Source organism: Carcharodon carcharias, chromosome 12, assembly GCF_017639515.1.
Source record: "Carcharodon carcharias isolate sCarCar2 chromosome 12, sCarCar2.pri, whole genome shotgun sequence".
NCBI lineage: Eukaryota > Metazoa > Chordata > Chondrichthyes > Lamniformes > Lamnidae > Carcharodon > Carcharodon carcharias.
In genome coordinates, this window is record NC_054478.1 from 82003581 (window position 1) to 82030387 (window position 26807).

At 43.5% G+C, this 26807-nt stretch overlaps 1 protein-coding gene across 1 annotated transcript in view; it reads right to left on the bottom strand.

The window, feature by feature from the left end:
• Positions 1-26686, bottom strand: part of cir1 (corepressor interacting with RBPJ, CIR1) — a 61411-nt gene extending 34725 nt beyond the window's left edge. The window contains exons 1-5 of the mRNA XM_041200309.1: positions 26556-26686; positions 16508-16602; positions 3816-3889; positions 3634-3644; positions 3476-3534 (exon numbers count right to left, since the gene is read on the bottom strand). Of these exons, the coding sequence (XP_041056243.1) occupies positions 3476-3534; positions 3634-3644; positions 3816-3889; positions 16508-16602; positions 26556-26627 (311 nt within the window). The 5' untranslated portion in view covers positions 26628-26686. The remainder of the gene's footprint in view (positions 1-3475; positions 3535-3633; positions 3645-3815; positions 3890-16507; positions 16603-26555) is intronic.
• Between the last annotated feature and the right edge of the window lie 121 nt (positions 26687-26807).

Sequence of the window (26807 nt, forward strand, 5' to 3'; positions counted from 1 at the left end):
TCAGCCAAGGTTTCTAATTGATATGTACACCTAAAGCAACTTCTCCTTGATCAAATCCCATTTTTGGGCATTGTTGAAAGGCGATGTTGCAAGATAACTCCACCATTTAAGAAGAGAATGTTGGGGGATCAATATTTTTTTTTATTTTTGGTCCATATGTTTTTGTAAGTTAGCACCTGTGGGAATGACCTCTGGTTGACTGGAGGTCATAACATTTAAGGTACAAAACATACCCAGCTTGGATACATCAGAATTTGCCTACCCTGTTGGGAGATTTCCTAAAGTCACATATCAGTTCAAGGAGCAGAGTAAACAGCTGCTTGTGGGCAGCAAACAAAGAGAAGGATTGGCTCCTTGCGGTTGAAGGACTGCCATTAGCTCCGTGCTGCAGAGGGGGCTGCTCAGAGAAGTCCCAAGAGCCATTAGTTGCTCTGTACTGTTGAAAAGTTGGGGGCTCAGGGAAGTCCAGAAGCGGTTGCTGGTAGTGGTATGGCTGTGAAGCTGGGACTGCGACTGCGTTTTGATGCTGGAGTGCAGCCTGACCATCACAGGGGAATGCAGTCTCAGTAGTAGGTCAGCTCAGCTGGAAAAGAGACCAAGATGGCTGGACCTGGGAGCAGATTTGAGAGAGATCTGGAATCATGTGCTTTCTGGGTGAGGATTGTACCCATGGAACTCAGCTGGACTAGAGCTGCTGTTGGCTGGGATTAGGCTAACTCTTGGAAGAAGAGGAGCTGAAATCTTGCGTGAGGATGACAGTTTTTAAAGGATTTTGTGACCCACATCAATGACTGCTGTCTGGGTGGGTTGCTGAGAAATTCAGGGAACCTGCCTTGGTGGTGTCTGCCATTTAATGTGCAGTTTGCGGTGTGTTCGACCATAGTTTGCCTGTTAATCTCATGTTAATTCTGTAGAGTACTGTTTTGTTTGTTGATTTTTGTAAAGTAAAATTTATTCTGTTTAAAACTGTGGAATCATTCGATAATGAGTCACAGGAGAAGTTATTACACAAAAGTAGGATTCATAGAATTGGGGGTAATAGAGTAATACAATTTGACGATTCGTTAATGGGCAAAAAACAGAGTAGAAATAAACAGGACACTTTTGGGTTGGCATGCTGTAACTAGCGAGGGTACCACAAAGATCAGTACTTGAGCATCGGCTATTTACAATCTGTATTAATGTCTTCAATGAGGGGACTGGGTGTAACATGTCCAAATTAGCTGACAATACAAAGTTAGGTGGGAAAGTAAGTGGTGAAGAGGATGCACAGAGAAATATAGATAAGTTGGGTGAGTGAGTGGGCGAGAACATGGCAGCCAGGATATAATGTGGTGAAGTGTGTAAAAAAAAAAATGAATATTTGAGAGACTGGGAAATGTTTGAATTCAGAGCAGCCTTGTTGTGTTGTCCTTCTACACATATCAGAGAAAGTTAAACATGCAAAGTTAAACAAGCAAGCAACTAGGAAGGAAAATTGTATGTTAGCTTTTGCTGCAAAGTATTGAGTAAAGAAGGCTTATCACAATTGAACAGGGTATTGGCAAGGTCGTACCTGCAGTGCTGTGTACAATTCTGGCCTCTGTACCTAAGGAAGCACATACTTGCCCTAGAGGGTTCACTAGACTGGTTCCTGGGATGAGGGGATTGTCCTATGAGGAGCGATTGAGTAGACATGGCCTATATTCCTGGGATTTAAGAATGAGAAGGTGGTCCAATAGAAACATATAAAATTCTTAAAGATAGGTAAAGGATAAATGATTTCTGGATCATGCTCTCCAGAATGCTATCACTCAAGAGGCATAATTCAGAATATAGGGACAATATGGAAATAGGAGAAGTATGTGGCTGTCTACAGACATAGCAGAAAGAAATGGGTTCCCTGCAGCTGTGAGTTGTAAGTTATAGTGGCTGTCCAATAGATAGGAAAAATGCACATGGCTATGGGAAAGAGTAGGGGAGTAGAACCAATGAGAGTTCTTTCAAAGGCAAGATGGGTCAAATGGCCTCCTTCTGTGGTGTATGATTCTTGTGTTGTTCAAATATTAGATGGATAGTGACAGTGACACAGAGGAGGGTGGTCCCAAACATTAATGTGGCCGTGTGGAATAAAAGACTGCCCAAGTTATGTAAAAGCAGGCAGACTGAAGAATTCTATAGTCAGGGACATAACCTTTTTTCCAGTCACAATCAGAGGTCCCAAATGGTATGTTGCCTTTTAGGTCAGCATGAAAAGACATCACAAAACGGGTGGGAAATGGTAGGAAGGGGAAGGAAAATAGCAAAAAATTGTGGTTCCTATTGAAATCAATAACATTGATAGAAGTACATCTGAGGTCTTGCAGAGGAAGTTTAAGACCTCAAGGCAGAAACCTCTACCTGGTCAATGCGTGACTGCAGGACTGGTGCAGGAGTGAAGGGTTCACATTCCTGGGTTATTGGAAAAAGCTCTTGAACAAGGTAAGGTTATTTTGAAGGGATAACCTTCACCTGAGCCAAACTGGCACCAACATTCTTGTGGGAAGGATAAATAGTGCAGGGGATAAGTTTTTAAACTAGTAAAGCAGTGAGAAAGCATCCAGACTAAAGATCCATAAGGGTACAAAATAAATATATTAAAAGCAGGTGCAAAGTATGGAATTCTGTGAGTGAAATGAAATTTAAAAGACAGGCGCATGATAAAAACAAAAACACGAAAAACTCAGCAAGTCTAACAGCATCTATGGAGAGGGAAAAAAAAGTTAATGCTGCGAGTCTTTATGATCTTCTTCAGAACTAAAGAGAAACAAAAATGTAATGAAATTTACACTGTTTACAAGGGGTTGGAGCTGGTGAAGCCGGATAGAAGGCCAGCGATAGGTGGAAGCAAAGGAGAGATTGCAGAGATGTCATGGACAAAAGGGTGTTATTGATAGCGATACTGGCTAAAGGAAGTGCTGATGGTGGTATTAAGGTCAGAGAGCAGAATGTGATAATAGCAGGACAAGGGTAAGCACTCTGGAAAGAACAACATGAACAAGTGACAGATGGCCCTTGTGGGGGTGCAGTGGGAGGAGAGGACGGTGGTGGGAAAAGATTGAAAATAGGATAAAAAGTGCGAATAAAACAATGACGGGGTGGCTTGAATTCAGAAGGGGGCTTCTGATGGAGGTGCCCCCCCCCCCCCCCCCCCCTCCATATCTTTCCCTCCCAGGATGTAACTTGGATGTATTTTGGGCTTCCCCCACAGAGTTTAAATCTTCCCGCCAACTTAAAATTTAAGGCCCCCGTCCCACCAATCCAGTCTAAAAACCAGCTGGCGGGGGAGGGTAACATTGTGGACTCTAAGGCCAGAATTTAAGTTAAACTATAAGTATTTAGACATTTATGGCTTAATTTTTCAATATCTGTCTTCACAATAAACAAATGCATGGATTTCTGCCTAAATCCTTAAAATTGAGGGATGTCAGTAATTGCCATGAAATACTATACTTACTTTTCTCGTGGTGCAACCTTCTGCCATTCAAACTTGTATTCAGTTTCTCCTTCTTCTGTCTGCAACCACACATTCAGAGTTTAGCAAGAATATACCAAAGAAAAGAAAATTTTCAAATATTTAATTTAAATGGAGTACACTTATCAACATGATCTTACCTCTTTGTTCTCTTCATTGCCAGTCAATTAGAAAAAGGAAAATTATGTTAGCTTGTTCACATCAATATAAGATCTTAAAACTGAAAGAATGATGATGGAAATTAAATGCATGCAGATGGTATAGGCATATTAGACATCTTAAAAAATTCTTGAAGCAATTTAAATACTTGTTAAAATCTTACCACTCTTTACTCCTGGAGGTGCCTCATACATAAAGTTAAGCCCATTCTTTACACGCTCATCACCCATAAGTAACCTGAAAATAAATGCCAATTTCAATTGATTAAAAAGTATTTTTATTTTTAGAACACAGGATTGTTTCCAAATATCTTTTTAAACATTTGTGCTCACTTAAACTATTTGTTTAACAAGAAAACGGAAGTACAAGCAAACTTGTATAACACAGCAAGTTCGAGAAATGACTTCAAATGTTTGGCTGTGAACAATATCACAGGAAACGGACAGGTGAAATATTACATAGTATCAACAGAAAAAAGATAAAACCATTTTATTCTTTTAAAGTAAAGCAGGAAACTAAGGTTATAAATGAAAATTAATGAAAAGTAAAATCAGAGTAGTTATCAGGAGCACCATTTTTATTCAGACAAAGTAGCAAAGGTAAAAATATTGGAATTATTCGAAGTACAGTTACATGTTATAATGGGAAAGTTAAGGTACTACAAGAGTGAACTTTTAAGGGCTAGATTGGCTTTTCTTATCCCTTGACTTTTCTTTTGTGTATCTGGTTATGCTTTTGGTCAGAATGTTCCCTCAAGGTGGTTTCACATCATTTTTCAAAATGCAACGTGCTATCTGTTCAACAACTTCATTCCCAAATTATCACATGCGTATGAAAAACTACAGCTTAGCTGGGCCATTAGAATGCTACTTCAAACAAGATGTGGAAGAATTCATAATTTTATACACAGCACAATTCTGAAAATGGCAGTATCTAAGATTGTCGACATCTGCTGTTCTAATCAATGACCTGCTCTACCAAAAACGTGAAACATTAAAGCTAGGAGTACATTTACACGATGGCCCGCAACTTCTGGACTTCTGGGATGCATTAACTGGGGGATACCCCAAAAATGCGCAGGGGAACCCCTCAACCACCCCCCCCCCCCCCCCCCCCACCCCCACCCCTCCCACCCGGTAAGGATCGCACAGCAATTGCCCAGGAAGTTCAAACTTCCGTTGGGCAATTGCCCTACAGTCGGAACCATCCGAGAGTACAACATAAATCGCAAGCTTCAGATGGTTCCAACTGTGTTACCAGAAAAGTTAGAAGAATTAAAACCACTTCTAACTCCTGGGTAACCATAGTACTGACCACCCCTGAACCCCCACAGAACTCCTCCTACCCAAAGGCCCCTCCAACCACATGATCCCCCCCAAAGGACCCTCTCCCACTGACCACCCGACCCCCCAGACCCTGACCAACCAACCACCCCACATGACCACCTGACCTCCACTGCCCATGCAACCCCACCCCCCCAACAAACCGACTCCCCCACTGACCACCTGGCCCACCACTTCACCCGACCAAGGGACCTGATCCCTCCCCCACTGACCACCTGACTTTCACACAACCCACCCACCCTGAACAACCCGCCCAAACTCCAACCCCTCCGTCCCCACTGACCACCTGACCTTCCACCTCCCCAACTGGTCCAACACCCCCCATGCCATAAATAAAAGGGGGATGTGGCTTCCATACCTTCGACTCTCCAGCCTATGACCGAAGGCCTCAGGAACATGCTGCACTTCACAGTTCTCACCCACCTGAGTCGCAAGGTTGGGCAAAAATGAGCGGCTGGAATTCCAGGTAAGAAACAAGGAGCGAAGCGGCAATCCGAGTCTGATTGCCACTCCACAGAAATTCAGCTTGATGCTTAACATATCTGCAAACAGGCAGGCGGACAACAAATTTTGAAGGTAAGTTTTTCTTCCATGACTGTTTGAATGTTTGGGAATTTCTGTGCTCTACAATGCAAATAATTAGTGCAAGAAAATGGAATACTCTTCCACTTGAAACACCTCTGCTAGCATAAAAAAAACTCAAGCTACATGTCACATGGAGAGTAAAGCTCCCTTAGATCTGCTCGAAAACATGGAGAGGAAGTAGCCAACCAGAAGCAGGTCAGTGGTGACAAGTGCAGTATGGGTCGCTGCTTTGCGCAAATCAAATAAATGATTTATCATGTAGTCATCTCTGCATAGTGAATCAGGCACGCAAGCAACACAGTGTCTGCTGGTCCTTGCCAATCATCTGCATAATCAGTCTACCACTTTAAACAGCATGGAGGAAAGACTCGCCTTGGTCGTTCAATGTCTCACTGATGGTCAGCAGTGCTTTCCAGCTCTTGGTTAGCAGGAAAGCACAGGTGAGCCGTGAGGTCGAAGATGGAAAAGGGCAAATGGAAGTGTGGATTCTTCACATGGGAACACCCATTTCTCATCCTTTGCCTCTCCTGCACCCACCACTTCTCAGGCAGAGCCCAATATCAGCAGATGATAGTCTGCCTCTGCACATGCACAGGTGGGGCAGTCTTTGACAGAGTTCTCATGGGCTCCAAAATCCAGGGGGACTTTTACCTCTGTTACCCTTGAAGGACCTATGGGAGATGAAAGACATGGATTTGATAAGTCAGTTCTAAGTCTATATTGTTTAGATTTTGACAGTTTGTGGTGACAGCAATTCAACATGAGTGACTATCATGTGTCAAGTAGCAGTGTGATACCTAATTCTGTCGCCAACTATGTGGGAGACCCCCATTTCTCCATTATCTATGCCCATGGACTGTGCCACTCTGTCAATCTCTAATGCCTTCTCCACCACAGCAGTCAGGGTGGCTGTCGCTGCAGGCCAACTCCTGACTTTCCCTGTGGTTGTCTACTTTTTTCCCCGCAATGACAGAAAACAGAAATTTATGAAAGTGAGAAGTGGAATAAATATGAAGATGGAATGAGAAAATTTGTGGAGGCTGACTGTGAGGGATGGTGTGAGTGGCACCAAGATGAGGGCGAGTGTGAATGTCGGGTAACCAAATGAAGGTGTGAGAAGCTGCTGAGAAAAAGGAATGGGTGGAAGGGATAATGGGGGCTTGTCAGAAAGGTATGGTGATAATCATGGGGGATTTTAATCTACATATAGTCTGGAAAAATCAGATGGGCAAAGGTAGCCTAGAAGAGGAGTTCATAGTGTTTTTCGGGATAGTTTCTTAGAACAGCACGTTCTGGAGTCAACCAGCAAATAAGTTATATTAGACCTGATGTTGCGCAACAAGATAGGATTAATTGATGATCTCATAGTGAAGGCACCCCTAGGTAGCAGCGATCATGACATGATTGAATTTTACATTCCGTTTGAGGGAGAGGGAGTCCAAGATTAGTATTTTAAACTTAAATAAGGACAATTATGAGGTCATGAAAGCAGAGCTAGCTAAAGTGAACTGGCAAATTAGGTTAAGGGGATAGGTCAATAGAGATGCAGTGGCAAACATTTAAGGGGATATTTCAGAATAGGCAGAATAGATATATTCCAATAAGAAAGAAAAATTCCAAAGGGGAGGACCCACTGTTCATGGTTAACTAAAAAAGTTAAAGATAGTATCAAACTTAAAGAAAAAGCATATAATTGTGCAAAGATGGGTGGCAGGTCAGAAGATTGGACAGAATATAAAAAACAGCAAAGAGTGACTAAAAGATTGATAAGGAGAGAAAAAGTCAGTACGAGGGAAAGCTAGCTAGAAACTCAAAACCAGATAGTAAGAGTTTCTATAGATAATTAAAAAAATAGAAGAATTAACAAAGTGAACGTTGGCCCTATGGAAAGTGAGTCTGGGGAACTAATAAGGGAAAAAAAGGAGATGGCGGGTGAATTAAACGTGTAATTTGCATCAGTCTTCACTATAGAGGATACAAGCAAAATCTCTAAAACAACTGTAAACCAGGGCCTGAATTTCACACTTGGCGTGCACGCCAAGTCAGAGGAAGTGGAAGCGGATGCGGAATCTGCTCCCAGCCGCGATCGCATTGCAAATGCGATTTCATGCTGGATGGCCAATTAAAGGGCCGCCCAATGTGAAACATGCCTTCTCAATGGTTGGGAAGGGCCGGGTGGGGGCAGGAGCCTGTTAGGCGCCAGGCATTTTACAACCAGCAGAGGTAGCTCCCTGAAGGCTGCCTGGGAAAATCTTTATAAAAACAAAAAAACTGCGGATGCTGGAAATCCAAAACAAAAACAGAATTACCTGGAAAAACTTAGCAGGTCTGGCAGCATCGGCGGAGAAGAAAAGAGTTGACGTTTCGAGTCCTCATGACCCTTCGACAGAACTTGAGAAAATCTTTGGAGTCTGTCTAGGAAATTATTTCATTTGAACAATGGCCTCATCAGCATCTAGAGACGTCAGGCGGGAGGGCAAGCTGAGTAGGCACTAGGTTCCCCCGTTTCTCGGATGAGCGCCTCATGGTTCTTGTGGAGAAGGTTGGTGTCAGGCAGGACACTCTAGTACTCAGGGATGGCAGGAGGAGGCCACTGCACCGGACCAAAAAAGCCTGGGGGGAGATGGTAGCCAAGGTCAGCAGCCACGGCGTTGTGCAGCGTACATGGGTGCAGGGTCACAAAAGGTTCGACAATCTGCTGCGCTCAGCAAGGGTGAGTACTGAGTTGGCATGGATCAGTGTGGAGAAGTGTTAAGGGCTGGCCAACCCCCGTGGAGCTCAGGGGTGTTAAAGTCTGAGTGCCAACTATCACTGATAGCGGCACTGGCCAAGGGGTGAGCCCTGGCTGTTTGGCCTGAGTGCCTTGCGGGTTGAGGGCCACAATTTGGATGCTCCCTGCAAGGTGTATGGGGGTGGGATTGCCAGGTTGCACTGGTGCTGCAGGTTGATTGTGGACAAATCAATGTTCCTCTGTCATTTCAGGAGATTAGAAGCCATAACAACAACGTAAGAACTAAGACAGGTGGAGGCCCCCAAACCTCCTCATTCTGATGAGGTACGAGATGGATGCATTGGGGCTGGAGGGCCGCCACCCACCTCGGTCAGCTGGTCGTGGAGAGGCAGGGTCTCTGACGAAGCTAAGGGTGCAGTGCACAGAGCTGAGAGTGTCAGATTGTGGAAAGATTCTTGTGGAGGCTCACCATTAATGGGTGCCTCAAACCTGGAGTCCTCATTGATCATTGAAAGATGATGGAACCATGATGCAGATCTCCATGTTCTCACCAGGGCGCCTGGCATGCACAGTGACAGTGTGATGACTAAAACTAATGACATGTCGTTGTTCTCCAGCTCGCCCACGAACGGAGGACCCCGAAGAGCCACCCTTAAAACCAGAGGACCATTGGGCTTTAGATGCATCTACGTCACACCCTCTCTCTGCATCAAGCACCAGTGCAGATATTAGCATTTCAGTGGGCATTAGATCGTCGGCTAGAATGTCACTGCACAGCAGTGAGGGCACTTCACACTTTCTTGAGGAGCAGGTGGAGGCAGAGAGTGTCCAGAGCGCCGCCAGTCAGAGGACTGCTGGAGACCAGGATGATGCTGATTCGAAGGCAGTTGATGAGCCTCTGGAGTCGTCCATTAGGTGGTAGATGCTGGATGTCAAGTGGGAGGATCTGGCGGAGATCCATGAGTATGTGCATGCCATGGTCTCTGTTTACACTCATTGCTGAGCACACTGCCTCCTCCATTGAGAGAATGGCAACTCTCATGGAAAGGCAACCCCATGGACAGAATCAGGGGTTCCTGGGGTTGGGCTTGGACCTGCAAGCCCTCACTCAGGTAATGACCTCAGGTGCCAGTACTGGAGATGGAGGAGGAACCTAGGATCCCAGCTAGGTGCAGGTCCATCAATGGCAAGCAGGGAGGTCCAGAGCGACCTCACGTTGGCGCACAAGCTGTTTGGCGTCTCTGTGGGCTCCTCTCAGAGCGCTTTGGATGTCTGCAGCTTTTCTGCACCTCTGCCAGTGACCGTGGCATCTGATAAGGCTGCGATGACTGGGGAGAGGCCAATTGTGGCACTGACCACTCCCTCCCTGGAGGGGCTAGCACAGGCTCCACTGGCCAGAGGGCAACTGCCAAGGTCATCAAGGGCAAAAGGACAGCACAGTCAGCAGGCAGCTTCCAATGTCACTGCCAGCAGAGGGAGGAGGCGGCACAAACTTACGTTTGAGAGTGTGGGTCTTAAGGCACCGTGAGCACAAAAGGTACTGTTCAAGGGTAATCTTCTGTTCTGCCATGTTTTGTCAATATGTTTACTAGTGTGACCATCAATGCCATATATTGTTATGTTCTTTTGATGAGAGTGCCCGTTTAATATAAATTTTGCTTCTGTCTTAATGGCCTGAGTATGCTTCAATTGTTTTACAGGTGCAGGGCATGCCAGTATCTCATGCTGGACACAAGTGGCTCTAAACTTTATTGCACAGGCACTCAGTGGACTTTCGGTTCAAAGGAAGGGGTCATTTCAAACATCCTGGATGGAGGCAGCACCGCTGGCATGAGGAGGAAGCAGATCTTTGGCAGCCTAGCTAAAGGAGTGTTGGATAAAGGCGTCCCTACCTCCCCGAAGGATCTAGAGGTCTGCCTCCATGTCCTCACCAGGCTCCTCTTCTGACTCACCACTGGACTCATCATCTATGCACTGTGAAGCTGCATGATGATCTTCTCTTCCTCCAGTGGGCACCCGCTTTGCCAGAGCCAGATTGTGAAGAGTTCAGCATGCAACCACTATCAGTGACACCCGCTCTGGGGGGTATTGTGGTACTCCCCCTGAACACTCCAGGCATCAGAAGCGCATCTTCAGAAGACTTATGGTCTTCTCTATCACCGCCCTTGTGGAGGCAGACTCCTATTATCACACTGCTCTGCCTCTGCTCTTGGGTGGGGGAGAGGCATCATAAGCCACCTTTTCAGGGGATAGCCCTTATCACCCAGCAGCCATTCATCCAGTCAAGCTGGAGCACTGAACAGCTTTGGCATCTGAGTGAGGATGTAAGCGTCATGGGGGCTGCCATGTGCAAGATGCACTGCAGTAACTCACCAAGGCTCCTTCAACAGCACTCTCTAAACCCATGACCTCTACCACCTAGAAGGACAAGGGCAGCAGGTGCATGGGAACTCCACCGCCTGCAAGTCCCCCACACCAAGCCACTTACCATCCAGACTTGGAAATATATCACTATTCCTTCATTGTTACTGGGCCAAAATCCCGGAACACTCCTTCTAACAGCACTGTGGGTGTGCCTACACCACATGGACAACAATGGTTCAATTTAGCAGCTCAAAGGCAATTAAAGATGGGCAACAAAGGCTGGCCTAGCCAGCAACACCCACGTCCAGTGAATGAATAAATTAAAAAATCATGGCTCATCTGATTGTGGTCTCTAAATTCAACTTTTGTACCTGCCCCGTATAATACTCGACTCCCTTGTAGATCAAAGGTCAGTCTAACTCAGCCTTGAATATATTCAATTATACAGCCTCCACTGCTCTTGGGGTAAGAGAATTCCACAGATTAACACCCCTTTGAGAAAGTAAATTCCTCCTCATTTCCATCTTAAATGGGAAAGCCCTTATTTTGAAACTGTTCTAGATCCCCCACAAGGAGAAACATCCTCTCAGCATCCACCCTGTCAAGTCTCCTCAGAATCTATGTTTCAATAAGACCGCCTCTCATTGTTCTAAACTCCAATGAGTACAGGAGCAACCTGTTCAATCTTTCCTCATAAGGTAATGCCTTCATCCCAGGAATCTTCTCTGAACTTGCCCCAATGCAAGTATATCACTCCGCAAGTAAGGATACCAAAACTATACGCAGTACTCTAGGTGCAACTTCGCTAGTGTCTGGTACAGTACAGACTAACATTCCACTTGCCTAATTACATGCTGTACCTGCATGCTAATCTTTTACAATTCACTTACGAGGACACCCAGATTCCTTTGCACCACAAATTTCTGCAGTCTCTCTCCATTTTAATAAAATTTTGCTTTTCTGTTTTCCCTGCCAAAGCAGACAACTTCACATTTTCGCACATTATAATCCATCTGCCACATTTTTTCCCCACTTACTTAACCTATCTACATCCCTTTGCAGGCCCTGTGCCCTCTTCACGTTTTGCTTTCCTATCTTTGTATCAATAGCAAATTTGGCTAAATTACACTCAGTCCCTTCATAAGACACTAAAATAAATTGTAAATAGTTGACGCCCCAGCTCTGATCCCTGTGACACTCCACTAGTTAGTTTGCTAACCTGAAAATGACTCATTTATCCCAACTTTCTGTTTCGTGTCAGTTTGCCAATCCTCTATCCATTCTAATATAGTACCCCACCATCATGAGCTCTTATCTTGCGTAGTAACCTTTTATGTAGCACCTAATCAAATGTCTTTTGGAAATCCAAGTGCATTATATCTACTGGTTCCCCTTTTATCCACCCTATTTGTTGCATCCTCAAAGAACTCTAACAGATTTGTCAAACAAGGTTTCCCTTTCATAAAACCACATTTACTCGATTTGATTGTATTGCGACTTTCTAAATGTCCTGGCACGACTTGCTTAATGATGGATTCTAGCCTTTTCCCAATGATAGATGTTAGGCCAATTGTCCTATAGTTCCTTGCTTTCTGTCTTCCTCCTTTCTTGGATGAGGGCATTTCCAAACCCTGGGACCTTTCCAGAATCCAGGGAATTTTGCAAGACTACAACCAATATCCACCATCTCTGCAGCCACTTCCTATAAGACCCTGGGATGCAGGCCATCAGGTCCAGTGGACTTGTCAGCTTTTAGTCCCATCAGTTTTCTTCCAATCATAGTGATTTTAATTTCCTCCCTCCCTTTTGCCCTTGTTATGAAGAGATATTAATGTATATAATGTTATTGGAAATTATTTTAAATTGGACTTATAATAGGGTGTGTGTGTGTGTGTTTGAATAATATTAAAGCCAGCTAGCCTGGGTGCTTTGATGTATATTTGCATTTTGTTGAATAAATCATTCAAAGACTGGGGGTGGAATCTGACACCTAGCTAGTTCAGACCAAGCAATATGTTCATATTACTTATAAAATTGGTACTATGAAAGGGGTTTCATTGTTAGAAGAGGTGGAGTTCAAAGGGCCTGGTGATACAATGAGAATTTGCATTCAAAGGGAAGGCTAGGTATATATAGAAGATTTGTGTGTGCAACTGAGAGCATGTGATATCTAAGTGTCTGTAAGCCTACAGCTGTCTGCAAAGGAAACAAAAATTGAAAGGAACCTCATTTTGAATTTGTAAGATAAAACGTGCTTTGCCTGGTGTCTATTTAAAGTCTATGGTTTATTGTTGCCTTGGTGAAGATTTTAGGAATGATTAATTTGGGGAGTTGTTTAATAATTATTATGTAGTAATTTGTAGATGTGTATGTGTTTAATACCTTGTAAAATTAATAAATGTTTAATTTAATTTATATAAAAAACCTCTGGAGGCTTGGTGGTTTCATTTCTGAATTCAAAGTTATATCTCAAACATACCAATTGAAAATATAGGTTATGAGAGTTGTTTAAATATTTTAAATAACAGCATTTGCCAACTGGTGTGTCATAACACCCCTTGATTTTCTCCTATTATTATTGGGATGCTTTTTCTGTCTTCTACCTTAGCAACAGTGCACTTGCGGCAGACACATTATCTGAACACATTACACCACACTCATTGACATATTTCTTTCCCTCGTTAGGCAAGGTTGCCCATAATAGGTGCAGCAGCAGTTATGTGGCAGGGACAGATGGACGTGCTCACCCCCATGCAGCCAGGATAGCAGGCATTCATCAACACAATGTGCTTAATGCGGCGGCACACCAACTGCACAATGAGTACGTGGTAACCTTAGCGATTGTGGTACATCGCAGTATTGAGATGAACACCCGCAAAACCAATGTGCAGTCTCTATGGCACCCTGTACCAAAGGGAAGTCCACTAACCTGAAGAAGCCACAGGCATGCTCCACCTGCTTCTCTCTGTTCAGAGAATACACAATGAAAACCCCTCTCCTGCTATAAAGAACCTCTGTTGACTCTCTGATGCAACACTGGATGGCAAGCTGGGAGATGTTAGCTATGTCACTTGTTACAACCCGGAAGGATTGTAGCGTGTAGAGGTTGAGGGGCATGGTCCTCTTCGTCGCCAATGACATCGCCATCCTCATCCAACTCTGAGGTTGCAGGTCTGGTTCCAAGGGGCAGCTAAGCTCTTTGAGCGCCTCCTTTCTGAATTGCAGACGATGAACACACTGCTTCTAGCGTAGGTGGAGATAAGAGAAGTGCTTCCAGAAGACCCTATATGGATAAGAGCTCCTGTTAAGAGTATTTCACTTCTTCTCCTTCTGCTGCATGTGGATTGTCTTCTTATTTGCTATCTCTGCACCATCTCCTCCTCAGGATGCAACCCAAGAGGGTTTGCTATTATTACACCCATGACTGGTAGCAAGAGTTATGCCCAGAGCCCTTGCACTAACAACCAATGTCTTCCTTAGGTTCAGTACCCAGGTCTACAGCCTTCAACTGCTCACAATGTGGTCTCCTCGACATTGGGGAGGCTAAACGCAGATTGGGTGACCGCTTTGTGAAACACCTTTGCTCAGCCTGCAAGCATGACCCTGGCCTTCCTGTCACTTGCCATTTCAATTCACCATCTTGCTCTCATGCTCACATTTCTGTCCTTGGCCTTCGACAATGTTCCAGTGAAACCCAATGCAAACTGGAGGAATAGCATCTCAAATTCCAGTTAGGCATTTTAAAGCATGCTGGGCTTAACATCGAGGTCAACAACTTCAAACCATGAACTCTGACCTCCATTTTGATTTTTTCCCCCAACCCCCCCTCCCCCCACAGGACCAGTTTGTAACTTGTTCTTATATTTTGCTTTCAGTGTGCGCTAATCTTGTTCTGCTACTAACTGACCTTTATGCCGCTATTAGCATCTGGCCTTAGTCTTTAACATTATCTTTATCAATCCCTTTGTCTTGTGTCCATGACATCTTTGTCAAATCTTTCCTGAACTCCCACCTATCCCTGACCTTCTATTTTGCTCCACCCCTTCTCTTCAACAGTATAAAACTCATGAGATTTCTACCCCTCTTCAGCTCTGAAGTCATGCAGACTTGAAATGTTAACTCTGTTTCTGTCTCCACAGATGCTGCCAGACTTGCTGAGTTTTTCCAGCATTTTCTGCTTAATTTCCGGTTTCTAGCATCTGCAATTTGTCTTTTATTATACCACATTAAGTAGGTAGCCTACAGGTAGTCTGAAGTGAGATATTGATCCAGAATTAGGGGTAGTAAATAACAACAAGGCTTGCCATTATTACATGGTAAAACTGACAACTGGCATCTGCAGTTTAACATGGAAATTTTAAAGTTGATGTCAGTGATATGCTACAGGGTGCACTGTTGCAGTCTTCAAAGATAGAATCATTAGAAATACTGATTTGTCACAAATGTCAAATATTTATACATTATTCTGCCTGTATAAACCAAACCAATGAAAATGTTAAGCTTTGTTTATCAGGTGTGACTGAATTTATAGTAGTGTTTCAAGTGAAAATTTGTACTAAACAACCTCCCCAGCTCTGAAAAGATAACTCATTCCCTCAAAACATTTCAAGACTGCAGACTTTTGTTAATAAAAATTAAGTTTTTGTTCTGATATTTACGTTTCTCCTTTAACCCTATGTGTACATCCCAATCTTTATTTTGCTTTCTGTAGAATAATTTAAATGTGAATTACATTCCCTGCTTTGCCATGTGAGAATACTTCAATCTCATTGACTGCTCAGCCTTCCCTTTTGTTGGATTCTGCAGATCCCCTGGAGAACGTGCAAACTGAAACTAACTCGGAAAAAGAGAAAATCTACACTGAGCCCGTTAAATCTTTGCAAACAGCTTTTTGAGTCCCTTCACTAATGACTGCAAAATCCATGTAAATGTGAACTTATTGCCTTAACGTGTGTGCAAAATAGTAAGGAAGCCTGGCTCATCACCAGATCAATTTTTACTTCATCCAAGTGGCAAAAAAGGAGGATTTTAGATTTGTGTAAACTCTTTCATTTTAAGTACATCACTTATAACCTAATTCATTTCCAAATCTTTCCTGTGGAAAAACAGTCCAAAACAAATCCCTAAACACAAAGCATAAAGTTACATATTGATTATTTTTAACTGAAGGGAGAATGGTTTAGGCTTTTTTCCTCTTATCTCCTTGATTCAAGCACCTCTCTAGTGGGATGGGATCTGGGTGCCCTTCTGAGTCCAGTAATATTTACATTTACATATGGGAGAAAGCTACCTGAGCCACTGGGTAGGGGTAAGGGAGAAAAAGTGTCTTCTGTACTGGGAAAATTGGATAGCTGGCAAGCCGCTTTAATAAAACATTTTTGGTTTTGTTTAAAAGAATTGCAATTTCACGAATGGGGCTTGTATACAGCTGCACAGAACAGCTGTACATGTTCCTCTGATTTCAATTCCAGGTCCCCCTCTGGTAACTGGATCCTTGTGATCAGCGTTTCAAAAGTACAAATGTCAGGAATTACAGAGAGACTATGTTTTTCTTTTTGCATATACTTACCATGTGCCAAGACATATTTCCCCACAGCCAGCAGAAAACATCCACAAGATAGGGAGTAGAAAGTACATCTCAAGTTGCTTTCCACCCCCATCCATTCCAAATACTTCACAGAAAATCAGCTGAGTTGTGGTGGGAAAGGTGAGGTAGAGTGGGGTGGGGAGCAGAAAGAAAGGCAGAAAGCCTAGACTCAGGAGTTAAACCAAAATATTAATTTGCACTATTAAGAGAAACCAAGAACTTATAAAACAGATTCAATTCCATACCTGTTATCATATACTTCTTGCTCTTTTACATACTGTTGCATTAGTTCTTCTTGTTTCTTTTTTTCATATGATATTTTTTGTTCCGCCATCCACACCTCAACAAAGATACATACAAACTTAGTCACTATGCCACTTTTTGCACTTAAGATGTTAGATGTGATTTTCAGAGTAAATTATTGAATAATTTAAACACCATAATCCTCCTAGAAAGGTCAATTGTGAAGTATTTCAGGATAGCTATAAAAGCTTCAGATTAAACATAACAAGTGAGCAGACACAAATACACCCAAAGCTCCAAGTTTAAAAAATAAGCTTATATATTCAACATCCGATTATCTCTGTTCTATCAATAACATTAAAAATATTTAAGCATCGGACAATCCCAGCCAAATGTTATTTTGATGCAGATTACATTGACAACATATGTGTGAACAAACATTACTTCATGTTAAATAGTGAACTTTGTTTTTCTCTCCACATGTGCTGTCTGACCTGCTGTTTATTATCAGTATTTTCTGATTACACTTCAGATTTCCAGCATCTGGCAGTATTTTGCATTTGTATTGCTCCTTCATGGCTCTGGATCCAAGTTATTCAAGAGAAGAGCAATCTCTGCTCATGTATGAAATAAAGGGCCAAACTAAAGTGAATTTATAGCACAAAGGCCAAACTGTAGTCAGGAATGGCTTTAGCTTGCACAGTCCTGCTGTGGAACACAGCAGCAGAGAGTCAACCACATGGTGAGTAAAATACATTTGTCAAAATCCAGGTCAACTTGAACAAAGCAGTTGACTAATAAGATTAGTATGTGGCTGTTGGACCCTTATTTGATTTTGTTTTTCATTCTTAAATCACTCCTAAATCTTCCTCATACTTTGGAGACCAGTTATCCGTGCTTTGAGATTAGGATAGGTTTTTTTGATTCTGTAACTCTCAAGTGCTTTCAATACAAATTCCCTCCTTAAGCATGGAAGCCAAAACTGGAAACAGTACTCCAGATGCTGTCTCACTACCAAAGCCTTGTACAACTGTAGCAACACTTTGCTACTCTTGTTCTGCACTCCCTTTGCAATAAAGACCAACATTGCATTTGTCTTCTCATTTACTTGCTGCAGCTGCATGCTAGCATTTTGTGATTTTGTACTAGGATACCCAGATCCTTTTGTATCAAAGATTTCTGCAGAGTTATGATGCAGCAGATGATGTGTGTGAGGCGAATCAAATCCACAAGGGAAGCTTAACACATGGTCACAACTGGTTTTGCAATTCGTATTTTATTTCAAGATGTGTGCCCTGGATTCAGAAGTAATAAGACTACCATGACTTCAGAGGTTTTTTAGAAAATTAAATTAAACATTTATTAACAAAAGAAAAGGTTTCAAGCACATACATAGGTCCACAAATTACTACTATAATAACTCCTAAAACCCCTAATTAATCTGACTTCCAGTTACACTGCCGTTAAGGTAACTAGTTAAAAACAAATCAATTTAAACAGACCCAGGCAGAGCCACACAATACCCTGGACAGTCAAATTCAAAGTGAGTTTTCTCAGTTTTGTTTCCTGTAGACAGCAACTTGTTGTACAGAGGCTTTTCACACTAGTGTTCAATCTTAGAATGCCTTCTTCTCTGACACATAGCCTCATCTCCTCTATACATGTTCCTCCCTTTTAAATGCAAATTCCATTGTTCCGGTATGTCTTTGGAACTTTACTTTTCTCATAATATGAACAGTGTGAAAAGATTCATATTATCAGTAACCTTTGGGAAAAATAAACACACTGTTTGGCTTAGCATCTTCTGGCTAGGTGAAATATCTTACCACCTCTTTGAAATTCAAACAGCTACAGTTTATCTAAAAATGCTAATTTTCCTTACACCGCACATTCTAAAACTTCAGCCATGTTTACGTATTTAGCATTTCAAACCTAGCTCCTTTTTGATGACTCAAAGCCTCCAGACCAGCTGTCTCCAATTCAATTACATCCCACACATACCTACCTTTACAATAATCATAACAACATTATGTGAATTATATTTTCTTAATACCAGTCTCTTCCATTTAAATAATATTCTGATTTTCTGTTCTTCCTGCCAAAGTGGACCTCACATTTTCCCACATTATACTCCATTTGCCAAATTTTTGCTCGCTCACTTAACATGTCTTTATCCTTTTACAGGCTCTTTCCCCTCCTCGCATCTTACTTTCCTACCTGTCAGTGTATCATTAGCAAATTTAGCTATCATACATTCAGTCCCTTCATCCAAGACATTAATATAAATTATAAATAGTTAAGGCCCCAGCACAGATCCCCATGGCACTCCACTGGTTACAGTTTGCCAAGCTGAAAACAATCCATTTTTCCCCACTCTGTTTCCTTTTCATAAACCAACCCTCGATCCATGCTAAAATGTTACCCCAACATTATGAGTTCTTATATTGTGTCGTAACCTTTTATGTGGCATGTTATTGAATGCCTTTTGGAAATCCAAGCAACTGGTTCCCCATTTCCACCCTGCTTGTTGCTTCCTCAAAGAACTCCACAACTTAGTCAGACACAATTTCCCTTTCACAAAACCATGTTGATTCTGCCTGACTGTATTATGGTTTTCCAAATGTGCTGCTACTTCCTGCTTAATAATGGATTCTAGCAATTTCGCTATGACAAATGTTAGGCTAACTGGTCTATAGTTCCCTGCTTTCTATTTCCCTCCTTTCTTGAACTGAGGTGTTACATTTGTGGTTTTCCAGTCTGCTAGGACTTTTCCAGAATCCAGGAAATTTGGAAGATTACAACTAATACATCCACTATCTCTGCAGCCACTTCTTTTAAGACCCTAGGATGCAGGCCATCAGGTCCTTAGGACTTGTCAGCTTTTAGTCCCATTAGCTTTTCTGGTACTTTTCCCCCCCCCCGCCCCAGTGATTGTGATTGTTTTAAGTTCCTCCCTCTATTTTACCTCTTGATTTTTAACTATTCTTTGGTTGCTTTTAGTGTCTTCTACAGTGGAAATTGATAAAATACCTGTTCAACGCTTCCGCCCTTTCCTGGTTTCCCATTATTAATTCCCCAGTCTCACTCTTTATAGGACAAATGCTTCCTTTAATTACACTTTTCTTTTTTAAATACTTGTAAAAGCTCTATGTGTTTTTATATTTTTAGCTAGCTTTCTCGCAAACTCTAACTTCTCTCTCATTACTTTTTTAGTCATTCTTTGCTGGTTTTTAAAATTTGTTCATTCTTCTGACCAATCATGAATCTTCGCAACATTGTACACGTTTTCTTTCAATTTGAAACTATCCTTGACTTCCTTAGCTAACCACAGATTGTGCATTCTTCTGGTAGAGCTTTTCTTTCTCGTTGGAATATATCTTTGTTGAGAGTTATGAAGTATATCCTTCAAAGTCTGCCGCTGCTTTTCTACTATCTTACCTTTCAACCTATTTCCCCACTTCACTTTAGCCAATTCTTTCTTATCATTGTAATTGCCTTTATTTAAGCATAAGACACCAAGCTTAGATCCATGTTTCGCACCTCCAAACATGATAGAATTTCACATTCAGTTATGATTACTGTTGCCTAGAGGCTCCTTTACTATGAGGTCATTAATTATAATATGTCTTAATTATTATATGTCTCAATGAGATCACACTGAATCTTTAAAAGCAGGAGAACATCATATAAGATCTTGTTTTTTTTTAAATTAGGTTAAGAATATCAACTGAATTTATTAAGTAAACAATAAATTTGTTAATCTAGCCAAGGAGATAATAGACATATATTTATATTAGAAAGTCTTTTTATCTAATTCCAAAAAGAGTGAAGAGAATGGAGCGGAGTGAGTTAGGAAAGCATGGCGAAATAAAGGGAGGTGAATAGGAAAAGGGTGGCAGGAAGAAGGGAGGGGGATGAGGACAATATTGCACAGAAGATTGAAGTGGGGGAGGAAAGGTTAGCAGGAGAGATTATGATCAGCATCAGCCTCAGTGAGCGGCATGCAATACAAATGTTGCCTTATCCGGGCATGAAGGTACTGACAGAACTGAAGACAATCTAAGCACTTTGGAATGCCCTGAGGTTGTGAAAGGCAATAGAAACAGAAGTTCTTTGTGTTACCAAACAAATTCTGATCCTGAAGCCTTCAATTCTAAAGCCAGTTCAACCAATATGCAAATGTATTAAAATAAAGCTTCTTATAAATGTTAAAATGTAAATGCACATTAACTGGATTGATAGAGACAGCCACCAAATTGAATTTGACAAAACCACTTAAATTTTTGTCACAGTTGCATTGACTTAAGATATCTAGAACATTGATGTGGATAAAATATTACAAACTGTCCACAATATGTCTCTACTGAAGCTAGACAACACCAAAACCTACCTGCATTTAAATAGCGCTTTTAGTATGGAAAGATTCCCAATGCACTTCACAGGCATCAGTCAAAGAAGAAGAAATTAGGCAGGGTGACCAAAAACTTGGTCACATAGGTGAGTTTTAAGGACAACACAAAGAAGGAGAGAGCGCTAGAGTGACAGATGGGGTTAAGGGAGGAAATTCCAAAGACAGGGATCTAGGCGGCCGAAGTCAAACTCCCGATGGTGGGGTAAGCACGAGATGTCGGAGGGTTCAGAAAAAGTTTTGGGTTGTAGAAGGTTAAAGAAATGGGGAGGAGTGAGGCCATAGAAGGATCATAATTTTAAATTTGAGGTATTGTGGAAACTATCTACCGATGAGGCAATTCAGAACTGTTGGAAGACACTGAAAATCATGTTCTTATACAAAGAGTTTGTTAAACACCATTACTGGGTTGTGGCAAGTTTCTAAAACATTTTGTTTCCAAATAGTAGAGTTAAAGTTTACAAGTAGGCTATACCACCCTGCAGTTACTGGTAATGGACCCCTATGATTACGCCGAGTTTGCTACATACTATTATGGCCATCAATAGTGCCTTACCCCCCACCTCCGATTCCCATGCCTTTTCTTATGTTCATAATTTGAATACATCTTTCATTGTCGATGAAATCGCCTATGAACAAAACTGCATTGATATACCCTATCATGTAGATGGTTGGCATAAGGAAGGACCAATAATTAGCCCCAGACTGCAGAAAATAGTTCATGGGAAATAATTGGGATTCCCACTGCGTTTTCCAGTCACCACAAAAAGTGGAAAACACCACTTCATTCAGGATAAAACTACTGTTCACATTTTTAAAACAGATGAAATATTCAGAAGTAGTAAGGTCAACAAGATACTGTCCAGTACAGTAATTAGATGTGCACTGTATGCAAACTGAATTGACTACTTTAAAAAAAGTGCCCAAGTTCTTAGAAATCCATATATGTGTTAAGACTATTCTTACAAAACTCTGCTTGTTTCCTTTTGTATTGAACTTTAGTGAAAAGAAAAAAAGACTCTTAACTTAAAACAAATCCCTGGATCATAGAGATTGCTTCAATTTCAAAGCAAAAGCTATCATCACAGAACAATAAGTTGTTTTTAAAATTCTTTCATGGGATGCTTTATTGTTTATCCATAGCTGCCCTTGAGAAGTTAGTTGGTAGTGAGCCGCCTTCTTGAAGCACTGCAGCTAGGGAGAATGTTCCTGGATTTTGACCATTCAATGGTGATATAGAGTTGAACTTTATGCTGGGGATAAGTCGAGCAGTAGGCCACTCAGCCCTTTGAGACTGTACCGCCATTCAAAAAGATCATGGCTGATCTGATTGTAACCTCCCGCCTACCCCCGATAACCTTTCACCCCGTTATTACTCAAGAATCATCTAGCTCTGCTTTAAAAATATTCAAACACTCTCCTTCCACTGCCTTATGAGGAAGAGAATTCGAATTCATGACTCTCAGAAAAAATATTCTCCTCGTCTCTGGCTTAAATGAGCAGCCTTTATTTTTACACTGTGACCCCTAGTTCTAGATTTTCCCACAAGAGGAAACATCCTCTCCACATCCACCCTGTCAAGACCCCTCAGGATCTTGTACGTTTCAATCAAGCTGCCTCTCACTCTACTAAACTTTAGTGGATATAAGCCTAACCTATCCAGCCTTTCCTCATAAGACAACCCACCCATTCCTGGTATTAGCTAGCAAACCTTCTCTGAACTGCTTCTAATGCATTTACATCTTTCCTTAAATAAGACAACCAACATTGTACACAGTACTCCAGGTGTGGTCTCACCAGTGCCCTGTACAACTGAAGCATAAACTCCCTACTTTTGTATTCAACTCCATTTGCAATAAATGATAACATTCTATTTGTTTTCTTAATTACTTGCTGTACTTGCATACGAGCCTGTGATTCATGCACTAAGACACCTAGTTCCCTCTGAACCTCAGAGCTCTGCAATCTTTCACCATTTAGATAATATGCTTTTTTTATTCTTCCCGCCAAAATGGACAATTTCTCATTTTCCCTTATTATACTGCATTTGCCAGGTCTTTGCCCACACACTTAACCTATGCCACTTTGTAGCCTCCTTCTGTCCTCGTCACAACTTACTTTCCTACCTATCATTGTGTCGTCAGCAAATTTAGCAACAATACCATCTGTCCCTTCATCCAAGTCATTTATATCAATTATAAAAAGTTGAGGTCCCAGCACTGATCCCTGTGGCACACCACTCGTTAAATCCTGCCAAACAGAAAAAGACCATTCCCTCAATTTAGTCTACTTCATTCACTGCTCCCAATACGGTCTTCTCTACATAGGAGAGACCAAATTCAGACTGGGTGACCGCTTTGCGGAACACTTTCAGTCTGTCTGCAAGCATGACCCAGACCTCCCTGTTGCTTGCCATTTCAACACATCACCCTGCTCTCATGCCCACATGTCCGTCCTTGGCCTGCTGCAATGTTCCAGTGAAGCTCAACGCAAACTGTAGGAACAGCACACCATCTTCCGATTAGGCACTTTACGGCCTTCCGGGCTTAACATTGAGTTCAACAACTTCAGATCATGAACTCTCTCCTCCATCCTCACCTTTCTTCCAATAATTATTATATATTTATATATATTTTTTTCTTTTCCCACCTATATCTATTATTATTTTAAAAATTTATTTCTATTTATTATTTCCACCTTTCTGCCTATTTCGATCTCTTTCCTCCATCCCACCCCCACGAGGGCCATCTGTCACTTGTTCATCCTACTTTCTACCCTTAATGTCACCATTAGCACATCCTTTAGCTAATATCACCACCATCAACACCCGTTTGTACTTTTGTTTATGACATCTTTGGCAATCACTCCTTTGCCTCCATCTATCACTGGCCCTCTATTCAGTTCGACCTGTCCCACCCCCCTTAAACAGCTTATATTTCACCACATTTCTATTTCTCTTTACTTCTGATGAAGGGACCTATGGACTCAAAACGTTAACTCTGTCTTCCTCTCCACAGATGCTGACAGACCTGCTGCGTTTTTTCTAGCAATTTTTGTTTTTGTTTCAGATTTCCAGCATCCGCAATATTTTGCTTTTATTCTAGAAAAAGACCATTGATGGCTACCCTCTGTTTTCTGTTAGCTAGCCAATCTTGTGTAAAGTTTGGCAGCAACAGACTTTGAATGGCTGGCATCTCTCGTCTCAGCAGTGCCATGAGGAGCCAGAAGAGGATGTGCAGCAATGGAGCCAGACTTAAAGGCAAATCTGGTGTCTCGTCAAGCAGGTTGGCAGGCCACAACGGGGAGTTTGAGTGGACTGGGCTTGTCAGGACAACAGGAAGGGAAAATTTGCTTGGGGGTGGGGGTGGCCTGGCAGGTTTCACCTGGCGGGCTGGACATTTGAGACCAGCTTCCCTGCAGCAGGTAAAGTCCCAGTGAGTGCAGGAGGAGGCCTCAATTGGGCTGTAGACGAGTGGGCTGCTCAGCACTCTCCTGCCACAGGTAAAAATTGTAGTGGAGAAGGGCAGGGATGGGTAGGCAGCAAACATGGCATGATGTCATGGTACTCAATATTATGGCTCCCCCCCCACACCATGCCACCCCCAGAGGGGGGCATAAAATTCCTGCCATAGTTCTAAGCGTGACCTGGGGAGGAACTTGCAAGCAGTAGTGTTTGCATTAATAGTTGTCTTTGGTCTTCGAGATGGTAGAGGTCACAGGTATGGAAGGTGCTGTCAAAGAAGCCTTGACGAGTTTATGCAGTGAATTTTGTAGATGGTACATACTACTGCCACTGTGCGTTGGTGGTAGAGGAAATGAATGTTTAAGATGTGAATGTGGGTGGGGTGCCGATCAAGCAGGCTGGTTTGTCCTGAGCTGTGCTGAGTTTCGTTAGTGTTGTTGGATGTTTTTTCAGTCGATTGTAGAGTTTTACTTGGAGCTGGTGTACTTGGTCATCACCTTTGTCCCTTCCGACACGGTGTCCTTGGCCAGTTCCCCGGGAAGCAACAGGTGCACTGCAGTCTGGATTTCCCGGGAGCTGATGGTGCTGCACTTATTGTATTGGGCCAGACGGGAAGCCTCACCTCCGATGCACTCGAAAATATCGTTCACAAAGGAATTCATGATTCACATGGCTTTGGGGGAGATGCTGGTGTTGTTGGAGCTGCACTCATCCATGCCAGAGAAGAATATTCTATCAAAGAGATAAAAACAAAAAACTGTGGATGCTGGAAATCCAAAACAAAAACAGAATTACCTGGAAAAACTCAGCAGGTCTGGCAGCATCAGTGGAGAAGAAAAGAGTTGACGTTTCGAGTCCTCATGACCCTTCAGCAGAACTGGGTGAATCCAAGGAGAGGGGTGAAATATAAGCTGTTTTAAGTGGGGGGGGGGGGGGGGGGGGGGAAGAGAAGTGGAGGGGGGTGATGTGGTTATAGGGATAAGAAAGCAGTGATAGGAGCAGATAATCAAAAGATGTCACCGACAAAAGAACAGAGGTATTGAAGTTGGAGGTGAAGGTGTTGAAGGACTTGAAACGTCAACTCTTTTCTTCTCAGCCGATGCTGCCAGACCTGCTGAGTTTTTCCAGGTAATTCTGTTTTTGTTTTGGATTTCCAGCATCCGCAGTTTTTTGTTTTTAATCCAAGAATATTCTATCACTGTTCTGATTTGCGCTTTATAAAGTGGTTGGCAGGCTTTTGGAAGTCAGGAGACAAATTACCTGCTGAAAATTCCTATCCTCTGACCTATCGTTGTAGCCACAGTATTTATATGGCTGTTTGTTGTTTCTGAATTCAATCCTACTGTCCAAGAAACATACAAACCAACTTACAAGTGTTTATATTTGTAAAACTATTGACTGATTTGGTGAATGACACACTTGTTCACTTTTATAACAACTAGATATCTTTAGTTGATGTTTAAACGTTGTGTTCATCAAGTTCATTAAGAGTATGGAGTTTAAGAAAGACACCAGGGGAGGTCGTTCACTGTTATCCGCATTCACGACCGCCCGTCCGTCCGCCCGCCCCGAGGCCGGGGGGCCCCCACCCGCCCGCCCGCCCCGAGGCCGGGGGGCCCCCGCCCGCCCGTCCGTCCGTCCGCCCGCCCCGAGGCCGGGGGGCCCCCGCCCGCCCGTCCGTCCGTCCGCCCGCCCCGAGGCCGGGGGGCCCCCGCCCGCCCGCCCGCCCGCCCGCCCCGAGGCCGGGGGGCCCCCGCCCGCCCGTCCGTCCGCCCGCCCGCCCCGAGGCCGGGGGGCCCCCGCCCGCCCGTCCGTCCGCCCGCCCGCCCCGAGGCCGGGGGGCCCCCGCCCGCCCGTCCGTCCGCCCGCCCGCCCCGAGGCCGGGGGGCCCCCGCCCGCCCGTCCGTCCGTCCGCCCGCCCCGAGGCCGGGGGGCCCCCGCCCGCCCGTCCGTCCGTCCGCCCGCCCCGAGGCCGGGGGGCCCCCGCCCGCCCGTCCGTCCGTCCGCCCGTCCGTCCGTCCGCCCGCCCGCCCCGAGGCCGGGGGGCCCCCGCCCGCCCGCCCGTCCGCCCCGAGGCCGGGGGGGGGGGGGGGGGCGGTCGCCTCCGCCCCATCCCCGACCCCAACCACCCCCGTTCCCGACCCGAGCCCAGTGGCGAAGGCCCCGACTCGCCGCTCACCTTTTTGATGTTGGATTTGGAGGCCGGATGAAAATCCTTTTTACACATGAAGTTGGCAAATGATTTCCCCATGTCGACGGGAATCGCTTCACAACCGTCGCGCCTGAGAATCGAGTTCTCCCGGGGAACGGGATTACAAACGGAGCCGCCGGATCAGGGTGGGCCTGGCGGGGCCTGTCCAGCCCGGGGTGTTTATTTAAGGCAGTCAAGGATCTCCAGCTCTGGACAGGTTTCCACAGCGAGTGGGTGTGA